Here is a 19,227-nt window from a genome sequence, read left to right on the forward strand (position 1 = left end):
ATACTTTTTGGTGCTTCCCAGATTTTCTACAATGCATATGTTTTACTTTTTGTTGTTTTCCAGATTTTCCAATGCATTGAGGAAAGTGTTTCAATTTTTCAATTATAAAATTTCAAAATAACCCACATGAAACTGTAACAAAACCATAGCAAGCTCCTCATTCTCTGACTTAAATGTATTAATCAATTGGTTATGTTGAGACTTCACCTAATGAATTTTGCTGTGAAAACACTAAAGGAAGAAGAAAATGGAGGACATTAAGGAGTTAAAAATATTTTAAACATGCCTTTAAGGAAGGAGGCAAAGGAGGGAAGGGGAGAAAGAGAAAAAATAGGGAAAGGAGGAGAGAGGGACATGGGAACAAAGAAGGAAAACCACAGTCTGAAGTGTCCTGAAGAAGGATTGATTAAGCTTCGCGCATGCACCCAGTGAGACATGTACACTATCTGAAGTTCTGTCTCTGAAGACAGTGGTAGTGCCCAGATGGGCACGATGGAGCGTCCATACCGCCACATCTAAAATATCTTCCCTGCTGCTGCTAAGTCACTTCAGTCGTGTCCGACTCTGTGTGACCCCATAGACGGCAGCCCACCAGGCTCCCCCGTCCCTGGGATTCTCCAGGCAAGAACACTGGAGTGGGTTGCCATTTCCTTCTCCAATGCATGAAAGTGAAAAGTGAAAGTGAAATCACTCAGTCATGTCTGACCCTCAGCGACCCCATGGACTGCAGCCTACCAGGCTCCTCCATCCATGGGATTTTCCAGGCAGGAGTACTGGAGTGGGGTGCCATTGCCTTCTCCCAAAATATCTTCCCAGACCACCCCAAATAAACGCACTCTGTAAGTAATGATGATGCTCTTGCTTTTAACATGGCTCCTGCAGAAGGTGACTTTCTCCTCCACCCTCTGCCTGCCAAGAAAGGATGACACCATCTTTGTGAAGATCATGACCATCCTTGTGACTTAAGGTGTGGGTGTGCTAGTTGCTCAGGGGTGTCCAACCCTTTGCGACCCCTGTGGACTGTAGCCCGTCAGGCCCCTCTGTCCATAGAATTCTCCAGGCAAGAACACTGGAGTGAGTTGCCATTCACTTCTCCAGGGGATCTTCCCAACCCAGGGATCGAAGCCACGTCTCCTGCACTGCAGGCAGATTCTCTACCATCTGAACCACCAGGGAAGCCCTGTGACATAATATTAAATAAAAAAATAATAGATTGAAGGGAATTCCCTGGTGGTCCAGTGGTTAGGACTCAGTGCTTTCACTGCAGTTGCCTGGGTTCAGTCCCTGGTTGGGGAACTGAGATCCTGCAAACCACATAGTATATGGCCAAAAAGCAAATTTTTTAAAAGTATAGGATGAAAAAAAAAATAAAATAGATTGAAGAAAGTGTGGTTATAGCCATGCATTGAGAAAATAAACATAAAATTTATTCCAAAAGATGGAAAAACTGAAAGACATACCATGAATAGCAATACAATGATGAATAGCATGACTGTGTTTTTCCTGCTTTTAAAATGTTTACAACCATACATTTTAAAAAATATATGTATTATAAGGGACTTCCCTGGTGGCTCAGTGGTTAAGACTTCACCTTCCAGTGCCAGGGGTGTGGGTTTGATCCCTTGGTCAGAGACGTAAGATCCCATATGCCTCTAGGCCAAAAAACCAAAACATAAAATAGAAACAATATTGTAGCACATTTAGGAAAGACTTTAAAAAAATGGTCCACATCAAAACAAAAAAAAAAAATCTTAAATAGTATTATAAAATAAAGCAATGTAAAAATTGTGTTTTAAACATCTAATCAGTTTTACTTGACTTGAAATTAATACAGGAAGAGCTCTCACCATTCTTTGCTCTCCTTCCCGCAGGATGTGCTGGGCGGCATCCTGATCACCGCCATCCTCATTGTCCTCACTTACCCTGCCTGGACCCTGATCGATCGCCTGGACTCGGCCAGCCCTCTCTTACCTGTGTGTGTTCTAGTGGTGCCATTCTTCCTGTGCTACAACTACCCCGTGTCTGATTACTACAGCCCAACCAGAGCGGACACCACGACCATCATGGCTGCTGGAGCTGGGGTGACCATAGGGTTCTGGATCAACCATTTTTTCCAGCTCGTGTCTGAGCCCATGGAATCTCTCCCTGTTATTCAGAACATCCCACCGCTCACCACCGACCTGTTAGTTTTGGGTCTGGCCAAATTCACTGTGGGAATTGTGCTGATCCTCCTGGTCCGTCAGCTTGTACAGAAGCTCTCGCTGCAAGTGTTGTACTCCTGGTTCAAGGTGGTCACTAGAAACAAGGAGGCCAGGCGGAGACTGGAGATCGAAGTGCCTTACAAGTTTGTTACCTACACGTCTGTTGGCATCTGTGCTATCACCTTCGTGCCAATGCTCCACAGGTTTCTGGGATTACTCTGAGCCTCAAACAGTCACTGGACAAGACATCAAAAAGTTGAGTGGGGAAGTCTTGATGACACATTTTTCTTTAAAAACAATTTCCTTAAGTCACATGTCTATTTTGCTAATATCTAAGATAAATGTTGCTGCTGTATGGTGGGGAAAGTTGTCTCATAGGAACCACTTGCCTGTAAGGGTCATGTCACGGATGAAGCCAGGCTAAACCCACAGTTAACCTCTTTCGGGGTCCCCCACCCTGTTACATGGACTTTGGGCCAGCCGTGAGCTGGCAGGAATTGCAGCCTGGCTTAGGAGTGGCCACAAACACCCTGGGTTCTGAAGAGCATGACCCAGAAAGCTGGACAACGGGTTTTCTTTTCAATTATGACCCTGCCCATCGCTCAGTCTCAGTGCTGCTCCGAGAGAAAAGATGATGTTCCTTGGACAGGGTGACTTTCTGTCGTTATGATCACATGAGACCATGCCAGCTCACAGGGAAAGAGTGCTGTAAACCTCCCTGGGAAGCGTGAAAGGCGAGGCAAAGCCCTGAGGTCCTAGGCAAGAACCTGCTTTCCCTGTGTGTCCTGGTCTCTGTCAGGTGCGCGTTGGACAGGAGGGGATCTGCTCCTCCTTGCCTGTACACTTTGCAGGATTTGGATACCATTTATTTCTATCCTCTTCTGAACCATGAACCCAACTGGCTGCTCCCAACTCACTTCATCTGGGTTCCTCTGGGTATGCGGCTCTCTCCTGCATCAGAGTGACTTGGGACAAGCCCTCTGCCCTTCTTCATCTTTTTTTTGCTTTTTACAAACTGGGAAGGCACTGTCGTGGGCCTGTTAAAGTGGATCAGTAGAAGAACAGGTGAATGTAATCCTTCTTGGGGCCCTAGACCTCCGTCCTGGCCACTGTTTCTTCATTACTTTTTCTAAATCCATTTTCTCATCTGCTAAATAGAATCAGGGGCTCCCTTTCCATCTCCCACCCCCACCTCTTGTCTCTTGGCAATTTTAAGGGTAATTAATGTCAGAACAATGTCAGCCTCTCTTTGGAACAAGCCAACCCAACCCAGCATCCTTTAGACCCCAGGCAAGTCCTTATTAGACTTAGGAAGGTGATCATTATGCAAACACCTTCCTGCAGGGGCTCCTCTAGGAGGAGGAACAAGAATGAAGAGGAACAGCTGAACAGCTGTCAACAGTGTTCTTAAAAGCGAGTGTCAATGGGCAGTTAACAAAGTGTCTTATGGTGGAGCTCCTGAGCTGCTGAAGCCAATGCTTTATAACCTCCTGCGTCCTCACCACTCACATACTTTGAGGGGAAATCTGCCTGTCTGGACAGTTAGGTTCTTACCTCCGCATCCAGTGTGAAAACTGAACACCCGTTTGTCCTGATTTCAAAGACGCACCCTGGCCTTTTGGTTGCGATCATCTCTGATGTTTGCCTTCATGCTTCTGACATTTTTCATAGTTAGAAGGCAGGGGTCAAAATGACTTGCTGTTTGTGTTTTTACATCATCCTCTGACCAAGATCTGTGGCACTCTGGCAGGGGGATGCCCCAGGTCACGGGCACCCCCACCCGAGACCACCCCACACTGCAGTGCACGCGGCACTCTCTGTACCCCCGTCCCCGTGGGCTGCCAGACCTGAGATCATAGCCCTGGGTAATATTTACACAAAATGATTTTAGTTGATTTCTCTGAAGCTAACGGGCAAAAGGATCAGCTTTTTCCACTTGTATCCTTTGAGAAGGGTGCTAATTGTTGTCATAGCGGTGGGTGTGAACGATTCATTTGTGTATGTATAAAAATTTTACTGCCATCTCTTTAGTTTTAAGCCCCAAAAACAGAACCGCAGTCAACTGCATTGATGTATTCAAGGCTGTATTTATACAATTTGGATTGAGGATGAATATGGTAGCCATTGTGCAGTAAAGAAAGACTCACAGATTGGTCACTTTTTAAAGTCTCTTGTTACATCAACCAAAGAATAAAAAGTACATATTGGTGAGGCCAAGCTTAGTTTTTGAGCACGACGGCTCTGTGGCCTAGAATCAGGCAGAAACTGTTTAGAAAAACCATTTTAACTGCTTCAAACTGCAGCTTGGTCAGCCCTCATTCACCTTACCCAGCCCTTCACCCTGTTATACACACACACACACACACACACACACACACACAGAGCCCTCCTCATTCACTTTACCCAGCCCTTCACACAAACACACACAAAACACCCCCCATCCCACCCCCCAAGACTACACCTTCCATCTCTGACCTTTGGATTTTCTCTCTGGGGATAGACTGCCCCCTGCTGGCATAGGCCCTGTCTTGATCCAGAGCCTCTGTTGAGCAGAAGTCTTAGAGATTAAGTTTTAAAATCCAGCTCATCTTGATGTGTCCAGTCTAAGCGTAGAAGATGTAGTCTGGCCAGCCCTGCATTTGAACGTGGTGATACCAAAGTGCCTGGCGTTATCAGCCCCTCCAGGCAGAACAGCACGTGCTCTTCCTGACTGCCCTCCTGCCCCCAGCCCACAAGCACAATGGACCAGGCATTTCCTCCTGTGAGTGTCATGCTAAACAGCCATCATTCCAGGCCAGTTTTGCCTGGACCCCCACCAAAACAGATGATGCGGGAGAAAAAACCACAGAGGAGACCATGAACAAAAAACCCTCAAGGACTGAAATCACCCCTCAAGGTGCCTGCAGATCACACTATAACAGAATTTTCTTGCCCAAATAGGCGACTCATGCTTCCCGAGTGTAACCAAAGCATGTGGTGTTTCAGGGCCATATGCTCTGGTTTTCTATTTTGGAAACCTTCAGCTATCTTACTTATGTACTGTATGTAAATTTATTCTTTTTAAAATCATTTTTGTTTGATTATGATTTATTAAATGCTTTAAAAGCCAGTGTTCTGCTTCCTTGCAATTTTTTCCCCCCTAGATCCTCAGGGTTCATGGGACCTGAGTTGAAAAGTGGTGACAAAAATAAACAGCAGCTATACAGTTCTCTGGGGCTTCCCAGGTGCTTCAGTGGTACAGAATCTGCCTGCCAACACAGGAGATGTGGGTTCGATCCCTGGAGAATCCCAAGGACAGAGGAGCCTGGTGGGCTAGTCCTTGGAGTTGCAAAGCGACTAAACAGTGACGATACAGTTCTCTAGCGCTGTCGTGATGCAGCCACACGCAGATGTTGGTGAGCACCACGGCAGCCACAGGTATGATGAAAAGAAAGGAAGTAGTATGACTGCATGTCTAATTACCCTCCTTCAGCTCCTCGAGACCCAAGAGCATCCTCTTACCATATTCAGAGATAAATGTCACTATATATTGAAGATAAGCAAAATGCTCTCTCTTTTAAAATTTCTTTACGGCTGCACTGGTCTTTGTTGCTGCATTTGGGCTTTCCCCATTTGCAGAGAGTGGGGGCTGCTCTCCAGTTGTGTGCGGACTTCTCACTGTGGCTTCTCTTGTTGCATAGCACAGGCTCAGTAGCCATGATGCCTGTGCTTGGTTGCCTCTCGGAATGAGGGATCCTCCCAGACCAGGGATCAAACCCATGTCCCCTGCATTGGCAAGCAGACTGTTAACCACTGGACCACTAGGGAAGCCCAAGCAAAAGGTTTTCACAGGTGACTGCACTGTCTGCTGAATGAAATGCACATGACCCCACATTACAGTCACGTCATTGCAATGATATGCTCTCCCCTTCAGCATCCCTTGCTTTTTGAAATGGTATTGAAAGCTGACACTCTTATTTGCAAGGCTAAGTTAGGATCCGGTTTGTACCTTGAACACCATGTTATTTCATAATACCTAATTTGCTGCTTCCCATGGGCATGTGAGACTAGATGAGACCTCATCTGCCAAATGGAGGTCTCTGCAGAGAGAAGACTCGGGCTCAGAAAATTACAAACCAAGATCCAAAGTTGTTAAGGCTGTAGGATAAAGATAAGCTCCCAGTGGGAATTGAGTTCTGTGACTCAACAGAGGCTCATAGGGGAGGTAATGTGTGAGCCAGGCTTAAAGAACAGATGGAGTTTGCATGGAGACGTGATGCAAAGTAGGTACAAGATGATGCTCTAGGGTGAGGGCACAGCTTGCGAGAGACACTTCCCCTACACCTCCAGCTCTTACAAGGAAGAGCCAGACCACACCCGTGGTGGTGTGCATGTGTGTGGGAGTTAACAGTAATGGTAGGGCTGGGATAAACGGCTGGGATAAACAGTGAGCAAGAGGCTTTGATGGGGCAGAACCTGATCACGAGAATAGGAAGGGAGCCTAAGAAGCGCCTTACTCCTTTTCCTTGCCTCCACATGGGATAATCCAGAGGAGGTGACATCTACAGGTGATTTCAGTCTCTTCACTCAAATATTCACCCCAGCAGAGGGTGCCTTTCCCTCTGCTGTCAGTGAACCTCTAGCTCCCACATCCTTTCTTCATCTCTGGGCAGATGTGACAGCAGCAAGGGACTGAATCTGTGTCCTTGGTGTCCACGCGTCCCTCCCACCTGTCTTTGCTCAGTTCCTTGAGCTAAGTCCCATGGAACTTTATTTTTAAATATTTTGTCATGATCCTGTCTTTTTGAGGGACCTGTAAATAACCCATGTTGTTCTTGAATGATTACAAATCATACCCAGTGGCTTCCCAGGTGGCACTAGTGGTTAAGAACCCGTCTGACAAATGCAGAGGATGTTCAGAGACACGAGTTCAATCCCAGGGTTAGGAAGATGCCCTGGAGGAGGGTGTAGCAGCCCACTTCAGTATTCTTGCCTGGAGAATCCATGGACAGAGGAGCCTGGTGGGCTACAGTCCATAGGGTCACAAAGAGTTGAACACGACTGAAGCGACTTATCACACACCAAGTGGAAATAAATGATTACAAATAAAGCCCTGGTTCTCTAGTAAGAGGTTAACCAGAATCAAGTGGAATGAGGGTAGACATATCTTATTTTAGGAAATAGATCTTTTGGTAAAAGCTGCCTCTGTTTGGTTTGTTTAAACTTGAATTTTAAGTGCACTAAGAAGTTTGCTGCTTAAAAATCATATGGCAGCTCATTTCTGTAAACAGCAGATCAGATCAGATCAGTAGCTCAGTCATGTCTGACTCTTTGCGACCCCATGAATTGCAGCACACCAGGCCTCCCTGTCCATCACCAACTCCCAGAGTTCACTCAGACTCATGTCCATCGAGTCGGTGATGCCATCCAGCCATCTCATCCTCTGTCGTCCCCTTCTCCTGCTGTCCCCAATCCCTCCCAGCATCAGAGTCTTTTCCAATGAGTCAACTCTTCACATGAGGTGGCCAAAGTACTGGAGTTTCAGCTTTAGCATCATTCCTTCCAAAGAAATCCCAGGGCTCATCTCCTTCAGAATGGACTGGTTGGATCTCCTTGCAGTCCAAGGGACTCTGAAGAGTCTTCTCCAACACCACAGTTCAAAAGCATCAATTCTTCAGTGCTCAGCCTTCTTCACAGTCCAACTCTCACATCCATACATGACCACAGGAAAAACCATAGCCTTGACTAGACGAACCTTTGTTGGCAAAGTAATGTCTCTGCTTTTGAATATGCTATCTAGGTTGGTCATAATTTTCCTTCCAAGGAGTAAGCGTCTTTTAATTTCATAGCTGCAGTCACCATCTGTAGTGATTTTGGAGCCCAGAAAAATAAAGTCGGACACTGTTTCCACTGTCTCCCCATCTATTTCCCATGAAGTGATGGGACCGGATGCCATGATCTTCGTTTTCTGAATGTTGAGCTTTAAGCCAACTTTTTTACTCTCCACTTTCACCTTCATCAAGAGGCTTTTGAGTTCCTCTTCACTTTCTGCCATAAGGGTAGTGTCATCTGCATGTCTGAGGTTATTGATATTTCTCCCGGCAATCTTGATTCCAGCTTGTGTTTCTTCCAGTCCAGTGTTTCTCATGATGTACTCTGCATATAAGTTAAATAAACAGGGTGATAATATACAGCCTTGACATACTCCTTTCCCTATTTGGAACCAGTCTGTTCCATGTCCAGTTCTAACTGTTGCTTCCTGACCTGTATACAAATTTCTCAAGAGGCAGATCAGGTGGTCTGGTATTCCCATCTCTTTCAGAATTTCCCACAGTTTATTGTGATCCACACAGTCAAAGGCTTTGGCATAGTCAATAAAGCAGAAATAGATGTTTTTCTGGAACTCTTGCTTTTTCCATGATCCAGCGGATGTTGGCAATTTGATCTCTGGTTCCTCTGCCTTTTCTAAAACCAGCTTGAACATCATGCTCCTTAATGGATTCTTTAGGATACAGCACACATGCGTTGTTTTCTGCAAGTGGGGCACCCCTGCAGTGCAGACTTGACTATTTACAGGATGCATGTTAAGAAGAATGAGAGCTCAATGTGGACCATGAATAGAAGGTTAAGTTCTTTTTTTTTTTTGAAGGTTAAGTTCTTAAAACTGGAGCCTTGCGAGACAAGGAAAGCCATGCAAAGCCAAACCCCCTTTTCCTTTTCCACGCCTGTCTACATGGCTTGCAGAAGCCAGCAAGACAAGTGAGGATGTAGCTGGAGTTTCAGCTGGGACGTTTCTTCCCTGTACCCACTCAGCACACGTGCTGGTCCTGCTCTCTTGCTATGACATCAGGGTCCCCTTGGATGGAGCACAAGCCAGATTCTTTCCCATTGGAGAGTTTCAAAGAATGTCAGTGCCTCCTTAACACACACAAAGCCAGCTTTAATGTGTTGGGGGTGGGGTAGGGTGACAGTTGGTACTGCTGTCATGCCATCAACCTGCATCTGTGAGCCTAAATAGGAGCAGAGCCTCCTGGGCTTCCAGTCCACAGTGTCTGTCTCCTGGGAACTAGATGGATGATGCCGAGAGAAGAGAAACTGCATAGAGCACACTAAACCCAGATCATTTTATCATCTAAACTAGGTACCAATAAAAATATTTGGCTAGAAGACTTTTTGTTGTGGGGGGAATAAAACCACAGCTTAACATAAATTTATTACAAAGCCAGTCAATCAATTCTACTGCCATTCAATTGGTATTAGTATTTTCATCAGGGTGTTTCTATTTTATCTCTTAGTTTTTTCACTGATATTAATTTAAAATACCCATCTTCCATGTCTCTACCTGTTTAGTCTTTCCTCTGGCTTCTTAAACATATGGAAGAGAGTTATCTTTGTCTATTAATTTTATCAGCTATGTCACTTTTAAATCTTAAAATTCACTTTCCTCCTTACTGATTGTATTGGTGACTTCACTTGCCTCATAATTTTTATTGGATGCCAGATACTGTGAAGTTGAGATTCTTGGGTGCTGGGTATCTTGTCCGACTATACATATTCTTAAACTTTGTTTCAGGATACAGTTCATTCCTTGAAAATTGTTTTGATTCTTCTGGGTCTTGTTTTTAAGATTTTTTAGGTGGAACCAGAGTGACATTTAGTCTTGAGTTGTTCTCCGAACCCTTGAGGCAAGCCCTTCTGGGTACACTCCTCATCATGGTTTCCGAAGTTCGCTAGCTCTACACCTTGCCAATGTGGTATTCAGGTACCTAAGATAATACCGAATGTGGATGTTTATAGTCTTGTGTGCTTTAGGGCTGGTTTCTCGTGGTCCCTAAGACTGTTGTTTTAGGAGCAGCGGGGTGGGGGGCAGGCATATGGAAGTCAACTGGAGCACTGCTTACTATTGCAGAGTTGGAAACAACAGAAGATTCATCAACAAGCATAGCTGACCAGATTGTGGACATCCACACAAGAGACTTTTGCATCATATAAAAGAATGAGGTATGTCTAAAGGAAGGTACTGGCCTGGAAAAATGGGGCATATTAAGTGAAATGTCATGAGATTACACTTTGGAAGGTAGAAACCAAAACTTGCTGCAAACCAGTAAGCAGAGCATGACCCCAGAACTGTGAACAAGTACGTGGGTCTGACTGTCCAAACTAAGGAAAATGTCAGCAACAACATAAACTAAATTGTTAACAGTGATTAGGTAGAGGATTACAGGAGGAAGGGTAAATTAGCTTACCCTTACTTGGATGGCCTTATTTGGTACCATTTTTAAATTAATTTTTTGTCTCTTTTAGTATTTTATATATAAAAAACAAGACTTGTTTAAAGAAAAAACATTTGGGTAAATAGGTAAATGACAGACACAACGCTCAGATGTGGGTGCCATGTCCCTCTTACCAGGTGTCACAAATCCACTTACGGCCATGTGAATTCTGGGCACATTATTAACCTCTCTAAATGTTGTTCTCTTCCTATAAGTCAGGAAGAATCCCTATTCTAACTCCCACCTACAACTGTTAAACCAAAGAATTAATGCGTTGAGATAAAAATCACATGTGAAAATATTCAATAAACTAGAATAATGCAGGAAAATCAGGCTGAAGAAATTATCTGTAAGCTAAAACAAGAATCAATTATATCTAACTTCCCTTTTAATATGAGGGCCCCCAGTTTTTACTAGGCAGGTGTGTCTTCTTCAGTGAAAGCTTTCTGGCAGGCAGTGCCCACAGATCGCTCTGGTTCCAGTTCGAAACACTCACAGGCACAAGTATAAGACCATCTTGCTGTGGAGCCTCGACTTGTAAGTGAAGGCTCTTCATCTAATGTATCCAATACTGTTTTTCTTCTACTGCCTCCTGCTTCAGAGGGCAGGAATGCCACATGATGGCTGGAGTTGATTGTTTCCCTTTCCTGCTGGGATACACAGTTAGGTATCAGTGGCTGCCAACAGAATTAATGGTTCCACCCACTTCAACAATGGCTATCCTGACTCACAAACCCTGACTTCAATCAGTGAACTTGAAACTGGGGAAGAATGTCTCACTAATCGTGGTAGAGCAGTAAGCCATCACAAGCAGACATGCGGATTCTCAAATTCATGCTCTTCTACCCTAAGCGTACATCTGCTGGTGTTCACATCAAAATACAAAAGTTGCACTAATTTTTGTCTCCTAGCTTTAATGAGGTATTACTTCTTAACTACTAATACCACCTTATTTAAGGTACAGATATTCCAATCACCCCAAAGAGTTAACTCTTAATTCTTTGCAGTCAATTTCCCTTCCACAGGCTCCAGCTAATCAATCTGCCTTTGACTTTTCCAGCTCTTCATATAAATGCAATCACATGTAGTCTTGTGTCTGGCTTCTTTCACTTAATGTAGTGCTTAGAGACTCATTCATGTTTTGAGTATCAGTAGTTCATTCCTTTAAAAAAGGAATGTGATGTATTTTGGGGCTGTGATGTATTCCATAGTATAAATATACTCTATTTATCCGTTCATCTGTTTGTATCCAGTCATCTGAATAACACTGCTGTGAATAGCTGCATAAAACTCCCTGTATAGCCATGAGTAAGCCTAGGAGTAGGAAAAGGAGTACGTCAAGGCTGTATATTGTCACCCTGCTTATTTAACTTCTATGCAGAGTACATCATGAGAAACGCTGGGCTGGAAGAAGCACAAGCTGGAATCAAGATTGCTGGGAGAAATATCAATAACCTCAGATATGCAGATGACACCACCCTTATGGCAGAAAGTGAAGAGGAACTAAAAAGCCTCTTGATGAAAGTGAAAGAGAGTGAAAAACTTGGCTTAAAGCTCAACATTCAGAAAACGAAGATCATGGCATCTGGTCCCATCACTTCATGGGAAAGAGATGGGGAAACAGGGGAACCAATGTCAGACTTTATTTTTGGGGGCTCCAAAATCACTGCAAATGGTGACTGCAGCCATGAAATTAAAAGACGCTTTCTCCTTGGAAGGAAAGTTATGACCAACCTAGACAGCATATTCAAAAGCAGACACATTACTTTGCCAACAAAGGTCCGTTTAGTCAAGGCTATGGTTTTTCCAGTGGTCATGTATGGATGGGAGAGTTGGACTGTGAAGAAGGCTGAGTGCCGAAGAATTGATGCTTTTGAACTGTGGTGTTAGAGAAGACTCTTGAGAGTCCCTTGGACTGCAAGGAGATCCAACCAGTCCATTCTGAAGGAGATCAGTCCTGGGTGTTCTTTGGAAGGAATGATGCTAAAGCTGAAACTCCAGTACTTTGGCCACCTCATGCAAAGAGTTGACTCATTGGAAAAGACTCTGACGCTGGGAGAGATTGGGGGCAGGAGGAGAAGGGAACGACAGAGGATGAGATGGCTGGATGGCATCACCGACTCGATGGACATGAGTTTGGGTGAACTCTGGGAGTTGGTGATGGACAGGGAGGCCTGGTGTGCTGCAATTCATGGGGTCACAAAGTCGGACACGACTGAGCAACTGAACTGAAGCCTAGGAGTAGAACGGCTAGACGGCAGATGTATGTTTCATGATGTAACACGTTGCCAAGCTATTTTCCAAAGTGGCTGCATCTCTATACATTCCCACCAGCCACACATGACAGTTCCAGTTGTTCCAGTCACACCAACACTTGCTACAGTCAGTTTTTTTGAAATTTTAGCCATTTCAATTACTAGTTTCTTTTTTATTTGCATTTCCCTGATGATGTTAAACATCTTCTCATGTGCTTATTTATCTTTTTTAGGAAAATGTATGATCAAATCTCTTGTCTATTTTTAAAAATTGGGTTGTCAAGTTATAAGAAATTTTATAGATTTTTTGCTAGATACAAACCCTTTGAAAAGCATTATTTTTTATGGTTGTACCTCACTTCATTACTGAAATGTGAGGATCTGCTTACAACAGGATTGGGAAGGAACCAATGACAGTCTGTGTGTTCTTAAATCTTGCTAAGTTGGACACTGCTGCCCTGATTCAAGGTAGGAATATGGTCTCAGTCTCAGGTGCCACAAAAACTCCATAAACATAATTTCTGTCTATCCTTGTTAGCTATTTCTACGGGGACTTTTAGAGTTTTACATTTTATTTTGTTTCATATCTCATCTTGGTGATAATTAAGAACTTTTTTCAAACATTTCATCTAGCTTTTGAAATACATGGTACTTACTGGGGGATTCTAAATCAAAATATTAAAGTAAGTTAGGGGGTAAGACAAGACAGACTGGCAGAAGCTTAGCTTCAGAAGAGAGATCTAATACCTCCCTATAAAATACAACAGAAACTAGTAGCTCTACAGAGTATTTAAAACCATGACTTTATAACGCTGACCACAATAAAATGTGGGGGCTAGGGCAAAAGTAAGCTTTATACTGTTTAACATTCACAGGGCCCTGGTGCCAGTGTCTCCCTTTAAACTCTTCTAGCTGTCTCCAAGTATCCACTCTCAAATATTTTGAATATGTGTGCATTTTTCCTTTAAATGACTTCAAAGGCTGTAACTACTAGACCATCACTGATTCTTAAAGGTTTTCTAAAAATGCTGTTATATTATTGTTTCCCAATGATGAACACCCATCAAATGTCAAAAAATAAAAATCCTGAGTTAACCTCAAACATGTGCTCTAATCAGCTCTCTCGTTTCCTCAGGGCAAACAGCAGGATCCTGGATTGCAGAAGTGATGGCGATGGCGAAAGCTCTGACATGTGAGGAGCATTTCTGATTCTCTGGACTGGCTCTCCCGCTGGCCTTCAGGGACAAGGCAGCTTCACACAGACACCCCATGTGTGTGGTACAAGCTGGCTGGATGTGGGAATGGTAGTATCACCCATGGAACCAGACACTGCTTTCTACTTTATTCAACATCAATGCACAAGTGGACTTCCTGTGCGGACGACTAAAGGGCATCCAGGAGAAGAGAAAGACCCTCGGGGAGACAACCCCACAGCAGAGACTCATCTTCACAAAAACGGCTCAATGTTGATTTCCACGCAGGAGCAGGGCATAGTCAGCTCGAACTTGGTGATAACGTCGGGATGAAGGACCCCCAGCTTCCCGATGCTCTGGCCCCGGGCAAAGATCTCTGCACATCGCCCAGGGAAGAACACAGGGCCTGCAAGACAGGAAGAGGAGAATCAGTGCTTCTCCAGGCAAAAATGTCAATAGACATTTAACACTGAAAGCTCGCTAGTCGCCTTTAAAAAATAACTGTTCTTTAAACTCCTGGCCATGAAACCAGAGTGCTCCCTTGCGCTTTCTGGTTTCTTCTTAAAATGTACTTCTTAAAAAGAAGCATTTTCTTCAAGACACCCTTATAAGGAAAAGTTTAGGGGCAAACATGAAAATGGGGACCCTGTGTTTTTATTGCAGTGGTCCAGACAGGATGAAGAGGAGGAGACTGAAGGAGCGGAGCTGGGAGGAGACATGGGGAGGGGGATGTGTGCAGACGTGGAACTGCTCTGAAAGAGGACAAAGGGGAAATGAAATGTAAGACCAACCCCCACTGTGCCTGCAAAGAACCTGTTCTGAAACAGGTTCTTCATAGTAACACTTTCTGGATGCAGAGTCTACACTGAATTCACGTCCTGTTCGGAACAGCACTCTTTTCTACCTCATTCCACAGAGAAACACAAGCTGCGCTGTCTTTGGCAGGCGCGGGCCTTGGGCCAGAATGTGACCCGCATTCCTGTGGGCAAGAGAACCTTCTGAGCAGTTCTGGCACATCTACTGTAAACCGCGGCAAAGGCCAGCCCCAACACAGGGCTAGCCTGACCCCTGATTTACTCAAGACAGGTAGAAAGTTCCCTCTTCATTTGGGTGCCAATGACATGGATATGGCTGACTAACCCAGAAACAGTTCTTAAGGTTTAAACAGCCAAAAGACGAGCAGACAGACACCCAGGCCCCCGCACAGTCATGCCGCAACGCTCCACGCTCTGCTGAGGGAAAGCGAAGCCTGACTCGTTTCTCTCACCACCAGCTTGAAAACGGATCAGGTCCGCAGCTCCCCACTGACTCAACCAAAACGTCTACTCGTATGAACTATAAAAACCCCGGGCCACAAGCCTCCAGCCTGCCGTTTCTGAGCGAGTGCATTATTTATGAAAGAGTAGAAACAGAGTCTCTGCTAATGGCTCCAAGGTCAGGACGATGAAGAAACACAGAATTGGCGTGTATGTGGGGGGGAGTTAGCATCAAGTCAGAATCTGCTAGAGACTTAGGAAGGAAGGATGTTTGTTTCCATTCCTGAAAAACATTTTTAACTATCATTCTTAAAGAACCCCAAAGCAACCCAGCTGAAATATAAGGTGGTCTGCTTCTCATATCTCCCCAAACTAAGTAATTTTGCTTTACTATTAAAAGCAAGAATTTCAATGAACTGCATTTGAAGTTCATAATGGTTTGGCTGTGTGCATTAATCCACACTTGGAGAGAGGGGTCACACGAAATAATACAGAAAGCATACTCATTCATAATGTATGGTATTAGTGACATACAAACACTGTTAAATCTGACAAAGATCGCATGTTTTAATTCTGTCAAAATAAAAACCTAACTTAAAAGACAAAACCAGGCCAAACAAACTTAAGTTTGACTTTGCTGGCAGTCCAGTGGTTAAGAATCAGTGCTCCCAATAGAGGGGATATGGGTTCAGTTCCTGGTTGGGGAACTAAGATTCCACATGCCATACAATGCAACCAAACAAAAAAAAAAACACAAGACCACCCTCTCTCACACCAAATACATCTTCAAATGACAAGTATTTAAAAGTGTTGGTGGTAAAAAAAAAATAAATAAAATAAAAGTGTTGGTGGTGAGCAGTATAATCAAGAATTGTAGAGTTACAACCCTTACATAGAATTCTATCTGAATAAACTACAGTATCTAAAAAAGCCTATTTTTAAAGGCCATTCAGAGAGGAAGTTTTGAAGAACTTTCCTGATAACCTTGTTATGTTTAGGAATCCTCACTGTACCAAAATCCTTCCTTTTTATCTGTCTTCCAATTCCAATTTGATTGGATTCATTTTAACTGAAGCATAAAACCAAACTATTTTAGAATCTAAGCCAGATGTGCTGGTTCTACAATGTTAGCAAAATAAAGCCAGAGAGATAAGAACTTTGAATTTTTAGTTCATAAAACAACTTTTCAAATCAGCACTTTTTTAAGCAAAATTCAGTGACGTTCTTCTTTAGCTAGCAAGCATGACATCGCCAGCTGGCCCTCTCTCCAGAAGTTGGCACCAAACTCTACTGGAGCTCACTAACTGGTTAAAAACTTGATCAAACAAAAACATTTATATCACCAAAGAGAATGTTCCTCCTTTCCAAAGAAAGACAAAAAGAACGGAAAATCATATCATGCATTATTTCAAATATATCCAAGTGTGGGAACATTGTCAATGACACCAATGTCAAAAGTCTCAGCCTCCACAACTGCCTGGGGTCAGGGGGCCTCCCTGCAGAGGAGCCGCTGCCCAGCGCAGGGGCTCCCAAGGGGATCCTCCACCCTCTCATCCAATGCCGATCCTCCCCTGCCCATCCACACGTAAAAACTAAACCCAATGGTGGGGTTTCTGTATAACTTCACTGTGCCAAAAACCGTTTTAAAGCGTGATGACAATTTTCACTTTTCTTGCCCTTTTTCATGTCTAACAAAGTCTTAACATGTTTTGATTGATGCCTCTGTTAAGTTAGCAGAAGGCTGAAGGTCTCTCTTCTCCAGACATAAGTTGAGAGGCACACAAAAGTGCCTTCAAGTTTGTAAGGGGTACAGAGAGACACTGTGCCACCTGACTGATGCTATATGTGAACCAGACATACTGAAAGAAAATTTCAAGTTACTACAACATAAGCATTTCTTAGTGCTTTTAAAAAGTCTTTATGGTTCAAACCAAACTTTGCAGGCAGAACTGAATGGCTTCAAAGAAGGCCGGATGAGAGAGAGAAGTGCTTCACTAACAACAACAAAAAGTGAACACGCCCCCGCTAAGGCAATTAAGGCCGAGTTCAAAGATGCCCGCGCCCCCTTCATCAGCAGGAGGGGCGCTCAGCACATCAGTGCGCTCCAGCCAGAACCCAGGCAACCTGAATCGGTCTTTCCAGAAGTAAAAGAAATCACATCTGAGTGGAACCTAAATATGGGTCTAAGCTTATGAAAAATCAGACCTGGATGATAGCCGGAGGCCCCTTTAATCTCACCGGCAAACAAAATTATTTCTGGAGAAAGAGAAGCCTACTGTGTCTAGAATCATAAAGTTGTTAAATTCAAGGGAAACCATGCTGCCTTGTGAATGGGAATTCTGAAACGTGAATTCTACAAACTGCCTTCTTTTAATCATTCATTTAAGCCCAGAGTTCCTGGTTTACTGTTGTACCAAGGTACATAAATACTACAGTTTTCAACCTGTGCCCAAAACCTCTCCAGCCAAAAAGCCTCTCAGCCCAGTTTTCTACCCAGTTCTTTATACTGATTAAACCCTCAGCTTTGATGGTATCCATCACAGCAAAATGGCTTCCAACGGAAAAACAGATTTGGGGAAAATAAGTGTTCTCTGTTGAAATACATGTGGAAGCCCAGACAAAAGAAACGTCAGTTAAGCACAAACAAGAATTTAATTTTCAGAACTTAGTGGGGTGTAAGTAAGTCCCTTAATTAAAGCTTTTGTAGCATCTCCTCCAGGTCTGTAATTGTCTCCCTGTGCTGAAACGGCAGGACCACTGTGAGGACCTTGGGGGAATTCTTGGGCCAGTAATCCGGCACAGCACCCAGTCTTTAGCACATTTTCTGGCTAATTGACCTTCAAAGAGTTTGTGAGCTCCCTCTCTTACTCGTTGCCAAACACCTTTCACAGTTTCTTTTTGCCCTCGTCTTTCTTTTGGAGTAATATTATAGGCCCGAAGTTTGGATAAGCTTGACGCATAGAGTTTATTCCTGTAATTGTGTGAAGCATCGGAAGCAGAAGCTTAAGGCGGTAACTGAGCAGATCCCTAATCTGAAAGCTCCTTGGTGTTATCAAGCATGAAGCTCTTACTTCCTTAATCTTTAACACCCCCGTCCACTGCCCACCCACCACCCCCCTGCCCGCCATCGATTGTTTTCAACTAATTCATTTGGTACTTTATTTAATCCATCTCTAAAAATCACCTACTTGTACAGTTTTACTTTTCCCTTTCTTCACATTACTAGTATATGCTTTGAGGTTCACACCCACATATTGTAACTGCCAGCAATCTGGTACTTTATCATTCAAATTTTCCATAACAAAAAGAACAAAATTAAAAGGAGGGTGAAGAACACCGGAGAAGGAATGTTGGTATATCATACACATCACAGCAAGTAACAGAAGCTATTATCATGAGCTTTAATAAAAATAACCATCCGTAAGCCCCAAACACAAAATGCAAAGTTATGTAGATAGAGTAAGCTACTGAGCCGAGAGAAAGTGTTTTAAATCTGTTCTAAAGTGTTTTAAATCTGACTATGTAAATAATATGGGGTGGGAGGAAGGAGAAAGGAAAAATCACCTAACAGGCTGACTCTCGGGCCAGCACCCACCCAAACCAAATCCTTTCCATCTACCAAGTCCCTAAATCTACAACTAGATATATATAAAATTATCCAGTCCGAGGTCCAATAACCCGGCCTAGGAAATCACACGAAAGGAAAAAAAAAAAGAAAACCCAGTGTTCCATTTCTGGAGGGAAACTGACAGACGCGGTGACGGGCCAAGAGCAGAATGGGGCTCTGATCATAATTTTCCACAAAGGACTTTTTCCTGGTTTCCCCCCACTTTTTCATAAGGTAGTTACTACGCCTTACTATGTTGCCAGCACATCAACCACACCTTCCTTTTCTAAATAATTTAAAGGAAAAAAGAAGACAAAATACAGGGCTTAAGGAAACTGACCACACACTTATGTGAGCAAGGTATCGTTCTTAAGGGTTGTGGTTCTCAAAGTTTTAGAAGCAGTAGTTTTTTTTTATTGTTTTCTGGAGTGCCTCAATGCAATGAGGGAGCACCCAAGGGGGA

At 43.7% G+C, this 19,227-nt stretch overlaps 2 protein-coding genes across 2 annotated transcripts in view; one reads left to right on the forward strand and one right to left on the reverse strand.

Annotated features, from left to right (window-relative positions):
- Positions 1-5,310, forward strand: part of SGPP2 (sphingosine-1-phosphate phosphatase 2) — a 147,199-nt gene extending 141,889 nt beyond the window's left edge. Inside the window, exon 5 of the mRNA XM_070773020.1 lies at positions 1,872-5,310. Within this exon, the coding sequence (XP_070629121.1) occupies positions 1,872-2,423 (552 nt within the window). The 3' untranslated portion in view covers positions 2,424-5,310. The remainder of the gene's footprint in view (positions 1-1,871) is intronic.
- Positions 5,311-14,027: 8,717 nt separating this feature from the next.
- FARSB (phenylalanyl-tRNA synthetase subunit beta) overlaps positions 14,028-19,227 on the reverse strand; it is a 73,897-nt gene continuing 68,697 nt past the window's right edge. Inside the window, exon 17 of the mRNA XM_070773016.1 lies at positions 14,028-14,307. Coding sequence (XP_070629117.1) covers positions 14,156-14,307 — 152 coding nt within the window. The 3' untranslated portion in view covers positions 14,028-14,155. The remainder of the gene's footprint in view (positions 14,308-19,227) is intronic.

The sequence above is a fragment of the Bos indicus genome, chromosome 2 (assembly GCF_029378745.1).
Source record: "Bos indicus isolate NIAB-ARS_2022 breed Sahiwal x Tharparkar chromosome 2, NIAB-ARS_B.indTharparkar_mat_pri_1.0, whole genome shotgun sequence".
In the NCBI taxonomy this organism is placed as follows: domain Eukaryota; kingdom Metazoa; phylum Chordata; class Mammalia; order Artiodactyla; family Bovidae; genus Bos; species Bos indicus.